The 8748-nt window shown below is 38.2% G+C and overlaps 1 protein-coding gene and 1 non-coding gene across 4 annotated transcripts in view; both read right to left on the bottom strand.

The window, feature by feature from the left end:
- kirrel1a (kirre like nephrin family adhesion molecule 1a) overlaps nucleotides 1-775 on the bottom strand; it is a 50132-nt gene extending 49357 nt beyond the window's left edge. For all 3 annotated transcript variants that reach the window (XM_017422088.2, XM_017422091.2, XM_017422090.2), the window contains exon 1: nucleotides 475-775. In XM_017422088.2, coding sequence (XP_017277577.1) covers nucleotides 475-520 — 46 coding nt within the window. In that variant the 5' untranslated portion in view covers nucleotides 521-775. The remainder of the gene's footprint in view (nucleotides 1-474) is intronic.
- A 2554-nt stretch (nucleotides 776-3329) lies between these two features.
- On the bottom strand, nucleotides 3330-3403 carry trnar-ucu. The gene has a single exon. It is a non-coding gene; the product is annotated as a tRNA-Arg (tRNA).
- Between the last annotated feature and the right edge of the window lie 5345 nt (nucleotides 3404-8748).

Here is an 8748-nt window from a genome sequence, read left to right as displayed (position 1 = left end):
GGGGGGGAGTTGGAGCAGAGCAGCGCCGGTCAATCACTGTCATTCCCCTCACGTCCTCGCCGCACTACAGCCCGTCTCTGAATCGGCACGCGGGGCTTCGGTCACGTGCAGAAAGGTCATTTCGAGGCGGGTGCGCGCGCGGTCCTCTCCTGCTGGTCAGCTCGGTCGCTCGCGACCCAATGTATGTGCGGCATGAGGCGCGTTCATAAAAAACAAATAAATAAAACAAAATGGTAACAATAAAACAAGAGTGGCCGTTCTATTCAGAGAGCATGCAGGACACACGCGTGCGCGCGCACATCTTGCGTGCCCGCGCCTAAAGGTGATCCATCGCTGCGGCGCCTGTTTGTAGGAATGAAAGCATGTCCCACAGCCCCGCTCCCGTCCGCACCAAAACTCACTTCACCCAGGCTGGGCTGGACAACCTGCCCGCTTCTCACAGATTAAATAAGGAGGAAATGAACGCCTTCTTACCCGTGTGGAAACTGAACGCCAAACTCAGGAGCAGCAGCCTCTGCATGGTGGTTCAGCCGACCAATAAGTCCGTTATTGGCTCAGACCTCCGTGAGGACAGCATCAAAAAGCGGGACTTTTTGACTGACTTTGAAGACAATGAACTCAGAGACCTTCGGTCCTCCTCCTCCGTCCCTGTCTCGGCTTCGACTCGCTCGCCTTTACACCATTTCGGTGCTTTTTTCTCCCCCTTTTCTTTCTTCTTTACCTCTCTCCTCTTCGCTGCTCAGCGACAGTCCGTTTTCTATTATCCTCTGAGGGAAGCGCGAGGCAGTTAGACCCGGAACTTCCGGTTCTGCTCTTCAAAATAAAACGAAATGGGCGCGATAAAGAAAGATGGGATTCACAATAAAAAGATCGGTCAGGGAGTCATATTTGGTGGTGGAACAGCAAAGGTTGAATAAATAATTATGAAAATGGTCGTTTGGGTGGTCATTATGTTTCCGTTTGCTGAGTCAACTCTCACACTCTTGTTTTCTTGTTTCTCTTTGCCATCTGTGCTGTTTTTGTCATTCAAATCTAAAAACAATCACAGCTCTTTTAAGAGATGGGTGACGTTTATTTTTCGTAATTTGTGGATTGTTCTAAATATTTACCTTTTTTAAAAAAATGGTTCCCCTATAAAATACACTGAGATCTCTTTAATTCATTTGAAATGTTGTTCTCTTTACTTCCATTTTAGTTTTCTTAAGTTATTTTTAGTTTTTAGCTGCTTTTCTGCTACTATTAGCTTTTAGCTAAACCTTTGCTACTTTTAGATAGTGTTTTGCTACTTTCAGTTGTTAGACAGTCTTTGTTAAGTTTACCTTTGAACTGTCTGTTTGCTGCTTTTAATTACCATTTTGGTATTTTAAGCTTTTAGCTAGCTTTTTGCTACTTTTAGCTTTTAAGTTTTGCTATTGTTAGATAGAATTTTAGTGCTTTCAGTTTCCAGCTACTGTTTTTTTTTTTTTTTTTTTACTTTTAGTTAGTGTTCTGCTTTTTACTCTGCTCAGTTAAGCTCTTGGATACTGTTCAGCTTCATTTAGCTTTTAGCTAGTGTTAAACTTGTTTCGGCTTTTAGCCAGTATTCAGCTTATTCTGCTTTTTTCAGCTAGTACTCTGCTCAGTTAAGCTTTTAGCTACTGTTCAGCTTTCTTTAGCTTTTAGCTAGTGTTCTTTTTCTTTTAGCTACATGCTAATTTCAGCTCTGACAGTCCTTCAGCATGGAGCCTTCACTGTGTTTTTACAGACAACAGTTGCTCCTGTTAGCTTCTTAGCTCAGCTCGGATACAAATCGATGCTTCTGTGGGAAGCTGAGGAGTTTTGAAAAGCAGAACAGGTAAATATAAATATATCAAATACCAGAATTACCAAATGTCACCACAGAAATAATAGTTCGATTTATTTAATTGGAAAATAAAAATAAATCATATTTTGGTTTATCTACTAGCCATAAGTACAACTTTTAAAAAAAATTTACATAAAGTTTGACAATGAAAAAATAAAATAGATATACGTTTTACAACAAAACAAGATGAATGAAAAAGTAAAGCTGATCCAACGTAACCACGCTCTACTTCCGGTATAGTCCTAGCTGTTTTGGACTTGACGTCATTTTCTCATTAGTGGCACATTCCTCTGTCCCACACAGCCACGCCCCCTTTTTCCTCTGGGCCTGAAAGATATTATTATTATTGTTGTTGTTGTTGTTGTTGTTGTTGTTGTTACAGTCCACCAAAAGCTTAAAAAAATCCGAGAGACCGTAGAGTATTTCATATGTTTCCTTTAGAGTTTTGCAGCCCATAATGTGACAACAGACCGCACATTCACTGTAGTTTAACATGATGAAATGATAGAAATCTGTGGTTTGAACAAACACATGTAATCTGATACAGTAACTACACTGTACATCCTGTGATCCCACAGCAGGAAGCTGCACATCAAGTCAGGAGTTCAAGAGAATAACATCCAGCAGCAATAAACACCAAATGTAACGTGGATTATTAGTGCAGGGGCGTCACCGCGATTAAAAAAGGAGGAAAAACCCGAGCAGACGATCAATAAACAGAGTTTGTCCTCATTCCTGCGGTGTGATGTCGGCTGTAGTTCCCTGATCCTGTAGCTGTCACAGCTCAGCAGGTCCTGTCCCTTTCAGAGCCGACCCCTGGTGCTGGTGCGCCCCCTGGTGTTCATCTCCACCAACAACAACCAGGTGTGACCAGGACTCGGTAAGTATCCGCACACAATAAACCAGATCTGGGTGATCTCTTTTTAGATAAACATCAATGTTTTGTTTTTTTATCCTGTCAAAAAGGCTGTGAAAATATTTAAATATGTATAATATTATAAATATTTCACTATTCCTGACAAACTTGCTAAATACCCTGCATTGCCAGGAGGCAGATAGTACTGTGTATCCCATCAACACACTGTGAGCATTTTTAAAGCTACTTTTTAAAAAATAATCTTAATCCAACACAATGATTGTAAGAAAATGTGTTCAAACGTTTTTTAAATTGCATAAAAAGAAGTCCTTATTTGACATAAAAGTCTTGCATCAGTTAGTCTAAATAAAGGGAGAGATTGTTCTGATAAATGTGTGTTCGAGAGCGGTTTTTGCTCTGTCCAGAAAATCTGGATTTAAAAACGCTTTAATTCCAGGATTTTATTTGAAAGAAAAGCGATAATGCTGAGTTTAGTTTTCAGCCAGCATTTGTATTGTGAGCACGCATTAAAGACGGGCTAAAAACACCAACCATCCATCCTACAAAGCGCTCAGCCATAACAGATGATAAAAACTACCGCAGGTCTGCCGTGTGGCATGCAGAGTGACCCATCTCTGCCGGGACTCGAACCCGGAGCCTCTGGATTAGAAGTCCAGCGCGCTATTCCATTGCGCCACAGAGACTGCGCCGACGTTTCGCGGCCCCGCCACGGTCTAGATGCATCACATCTCCGATCTCTGCATCCGCGCAGCATCAGGACCGCACCGTGCCCGACAAGTTGACGCCGCCGCCGGCCGCCGCTAGAGGGAGCTGCCGCCGCGCGCTTCAGACTAGAGCTCCGTCGAGCTCTCTGGGTGCGCAACGGGAAGTCGTTTAATCGGGCGCGACAAAATAAAAGTTGCAACGTCGTGGCGTGAGCGAGGCTTTTATTTTGAAGGGACGCGAACAGGAAGCTTGCTTGATTCAAACCAACTTTAACTGTCGCTTCTCCCGGAGCATGAAACGACGATGGCCGCTGTCCTTTTCATTATTAGACATTCTATTTAAGAGAATAGATGTATTTATTCAGGTTCTGGTGAGTTTTAAAAACAAAAGCGACGTTTTGGTTTGTAATGTCAGGTTTTAGTGAAATAAACGTGTCTCTGTTCAACAATAGAGTGATTTTATTAGGGGTTTTTTTGTAGATTACAGTAATCAGATTTTCTTGTTGTAAATGTTCTCTTGGACTCATTTTCTTTTACGTAATGTTTGATGATCTTATTACACTGGGCACTGTAGTGCTGTGTGATTTATTTTTTTCATATTTCTGCAGTCTCTAAAGCTTGAACAATAACCTTCAACTCTGTTTTTATTTATAACTGTAATACATTGAATATAATGACTATAAAATCCATCAGAGCAGAACAAAAATAACAAACTAGTTCAAAAATGACACTGCCATATCAAGAAATACATTAATCATATATGAAAGAAACAAAATGAAGCTGTAAAGATCAGAGAAAAAGAACAAAACCTGGACCTAAAAGACAAAAGCAATAAATAAAGGCACTGAGGAAGACTCCTCAGATATGTAGAAGAAGATACTCCAGTGATAGGAGGCGAGAACTGAACCCTGAAAATGCCATCTCCACGGTGAAGCACAGTAGTGACAGCATTATGCTTTGGGACATTTTGTATCAGCACATCCAGTACAATGAAACAGAATTAAAGAAGGATACCTGGCGTTAAGCAGCGCTAACACTGCCACCTTGTGAAACACATTTTCAGTCTTCCGATTCCTTGAGAAGGAAACAGGAGTTCCATTAGACAGCGAGACGACCAAAACACTGCAGGGAGCAGGTCAAAGACACACAATTTAATTTCCTGGAATGGTCTGCTCAAAGCCCAGACTTCTGTTTGAGAATGGGTTGCTTGACTTAAAAACACGAGTGTCACCCACTCGGTTTAGAAAAGCTGGACAGGTTATGACTTGAGGAATCTGGAAAAATGCCAAGAACTGACTTTGTTAAATTTGACTGACTTATAGTTGTAACTGGTAAAAATGATGCTCCTTAAAGTGTTTTGACCTTAGAGTGTGATATGAATGTGTTCTTATTGCTTTTTTTTCCTAAGTTCTTTCATTTCAATTTAACTCTCTGAGGTTATAAAAAGGAGTAATGCCACTGTGAGTACGCGGAAAGTAGCATTGTGGAAGTGTCACTTCTCTTTTTTTTTTTTTTGCTGAAAGTCCCTTGAGCCTGAAAAGAAAATGACAGCTTGTCAGTTTTTCTACTTCCTACATCCTTTCTTTCAACATTCAGGACATCCTACAGTTTTCTGTCTCGATTGTAAAATCCTTTTTCCTCAAGAAGAAAAAAAAACGATCTTTGGGTCAACTTTTGTTGTCGTCATGATCACCACTGTTCTTGAAGACTTCATCCACCTTAAATGGAATTCTTTTCAGACTAGAGAGTTGCAGAAGTGAAATTAGGAAACTTGTTGCTGTAAAATTCAGCACTGGTGAATCTTTTTTAATAATTCTATGCTGATAATATAAATACAGCAGTCATCTGATCCACTTGGTCCACAACTTTTATTACATCCCTATAAGGACATTAAAGAAGCTAAACGTGCCAGGATTTGTTTTTTTTTTGTTTGTTTGTTTAGACTTATTGCTTCTGTAATTCTGGTTTTTATTTCGTGTTGTTCCTGTTTAGTTTGATGTTGTAAATTCTTGTGACGTTTTTGCTTCCTGTCATCTTTCACTTTTCTACAGTCTTGTTTACTTGTTTTCCTGCCACGCTCATCTGCACCTGTCTCTAGTTTGTAACCAGTCACCTGTGTCCACTCACCAATCACCCTCTGCCTTTAACACCTGGTTATTATCTTCTCATACCCACTGGTTCGTTGTTGCTCACATGCTCAGTCTGGTTTTCTCACGGCTTCCTCCTTGTGTTCCTGTTTTTGTCATGTAATCTTTGCTGCTACATCAACCTTATCTTAGCACAAATGACTTGCCCTTTCTGCCACAACCTAGGCTTGAACTTGCAACCTCAGAACCTTAAAAAGACCGCGGCACTGACCACTGAGTCAAGTGAAAGAATAAATAAATGAGTAGCCTGGAGTTTGAAACAATACAATATGATAATAAAAAAAATGAAATTCTGCATTGAAAATCTTTGTCTCAATAATACTTCTGAAGATTCCATTTATTCAGAAGTATTCTTGCTTCAAACATAAATTGTGCAGTTTTAAATTTAACCAGAATTTCAATGTTTGTTTCTTTAAAACCAATGCATCCGTGTGCTCCGCAAACCTCATCTTATGAACTATCCTGATTGCTCTTTTTTTGTAGGTTATAAAGTGGTTGTTGGTTGCTTTTGTTTGTCTTATGATGAATTTCCGCACAATTAAGACAGATAAGGTAGTACAAGTGATGATGTGCAGCATGAAGAAGTGCCGCTTTCTCATGACCTCTGTCATCTTTCAGCAACTGTTCCCTCTGAAGTTCACTCTGACCTGAGGGAACCTTGACTGCTTGGGTCACATATATACACTGTAAAACCTCTAATCAGGTAATCACAGACTGTTTACAGGCTTTCGTAAGGCTTGTGAGGAAACATGATTCACTGTGAAAATGCAATATGTTTACTTGATTACTAAGCTTTCGAAACACGAGAAATGATTGTTGATCGTTATTTGTCAGCAAATACTCAATATGAAAATTATTCAAGTGTTTTAACAAACTTCACCTCTTTTGTCTTACAGGAAAACTGTGCTAATTTATGAGTGAAAAAGAGATAAAGGCTTTTTTTCTCACCTCAAGGTCTTTCAGCGATCTGAACGCCCGAGTTGTTCAGTCTGATAACAAACTGAGGAGTGGCGTGTGACCGCAAGTCAGTTTGTTGTAGTTTGTTTTTGTGTTCATCATGTGAAGACCTTCATCCTTCCCTTTTGTTTTGTTTCATTTTGTAACCTGAGAAAAACTTTCTTTTTTTGTCTGTTGTGTGCTGGACTTAAAATCACTGAGCAAAAAAAAAAAAAGTCTTAAGTTGAAAACAACTTTTTGAATCTTAAAGAGAATTGTGTGTTGCCTGTTGCCTGACTCCTGCTGCATCGGTTACCTTCTGGCCGCCCCTCTGCAAACATCACCACCGAATGCTGACCTCTGACCCTCAGCAGACTCTGGGCCTTAACCTACCTCCTTGTCTTGGGCCTGTTGAGGTCTGAGCAGCCTCCAAGTTCCCCAAAGATTATGACTCTTTGTAATGAGAAAGATAAAAGAAGGGATTTGAGGTCTCGCTATTATGTTTAAACTGATGCAAATTGATAAATAACATATCTGATGTTTCAGAAAAAAAAAAAAACAGACATCCTGGCAAAATTGACAACGTCTTTTGACCAAATTCTAAAGTGAGCCATTTACCAAAGTTGTTTAAACAATCCCAAATTCTTGCGTAGATAAGAAAGTGCTAAAATCCAAATATTCTGTTCAAAGACTTCTTCTGTTTTAGATAAACTAATAACCTTAAATTATTAAAGTATTACTTGTTGCTGTGTTTTATCTTGATAAATCCTCATTCAAATTACTTAATAGTCATTCCTCAGAAATATTCCTTACATTCTTAGTATTAGTCTTACTTTTGTTGTCTTGTTTTAGTTGTTTATTGTTGATTCTATTTTCTTGATTTAGTTTTATTTTTTAAGGAATCCTTAAAGACAACATTCAGTTTCCTCCTTATTCAGACTTAATATCCTGATAAAGATTTCATCCTTCAGTTCTTGAGATCTGCATTTATTTTGAATTTGTGGTTTAATTCCCACACCCAGAAATTACATTTCATAAGGATGTTCTTTTTATCTCAGTTTTATCAATCATTAATTTTAGTTTGAGTATCTGCAGATAAGTTTTTAATTTCCAAATAGCATGAATTTAGTTTTGCTTTAATTTAATGACAATTTGTTTTAACCACACCATTGTTTTGTTATTTCTGTGGTGACATTTTCTAAAACTTACTGGAAATTCTCCTCCATACAAATAAAAGTATCATCTGCAAATAAAACATATTTCAACAGTCTTAATGCTCTGAATATATCTTTTGTGTACAGAATGAATAGTTTTGGACCAAACACCCCGCAAGTTATGTTTTTCAGTAACGATCTGTGATCACCGATTTGAACAAACTGTTTTCTGTTTTGAATGTAGCTTCTTAGCCAGTTTATTACCACTCCACTAATTATCTACCTTTACAGTTTATGCAAAAAAATATGATTAATGAGTTCAAATGTTTTTTTAAAATCAATAAATACTTCAACTGCAAAATTTTTGTTGATTAAATTTAGCAATTTTCATCTAATGTGGAAATGATCTGAATAATAAATTAGGTCAATGATCTACGATGGCATCAGTCCCTTTGTTGACTGAAGTCACGTAAACTCCATTCCAGTCTGTAGATGTTATTTTTACATTAACTGACCGTTTCTATCATTTCTTTGGTTGTTACTGGTTCCAGATCAATAGCTTATGGATTTGACATAATGTCATTTTCAATGCACCTTTTCTTAGGATTGAAATAGTTTCTTTCATCAGTTTTTTTTTTGGTCCCACTTTTACAAAAACAGTTGTTAAATCCATTAATCACATTATCATCAACAAAATATTCTGGATAATTTGTTCTAATTGAACCAATTCTAATTACATCATTTAATATTTTCCAGTTGCCATACACCTTTGACACTGTGTTTGTTATTCTGTAATATTTCTATAATATTAGTTAATTTATTCTTTTATTTTTTATACTTCTGTTCTGCTTCTTTAGGTCTAGCTTTTATGACTTGCTTATATTGTCATAGTTTTGGTATTTTCAGTTTGTTGTTTTGATTATTGTCTTGTTTCAGTTTAGTTTTTCCTGTTCATGTTTGCTGTCACTATTCACTCCTTCCCAGTCACTCTTTTGCCCCTGATTATCTGCCACGCCTATCTCCACCTGTAAGTCATTGTAATCACTCACCTGTGCCCACTTCCCATAATTATCCCCTGTGCATATAA

This window comes from Kryptolebias marmoratus, linkage group LG7, assembly GCF_001649575.2.
Source record: "Kryptolebias marmoratus isolate JLee-2015 linkage group LG7, ASM164957v2, whole genome shotgun sequence".
NCBI classification, from domain to species: Eukaryota; Metazoa; Chordata; class Actinopteri; order Cyprinodontiformes; family Rivulidae; genus Kryptolebias; species Kryptolebias marmoratus.
Note: the sequence above shows the minus strand (reverse complement) of the source record. Positions and strands in the feature narration are given on the sequence as shown.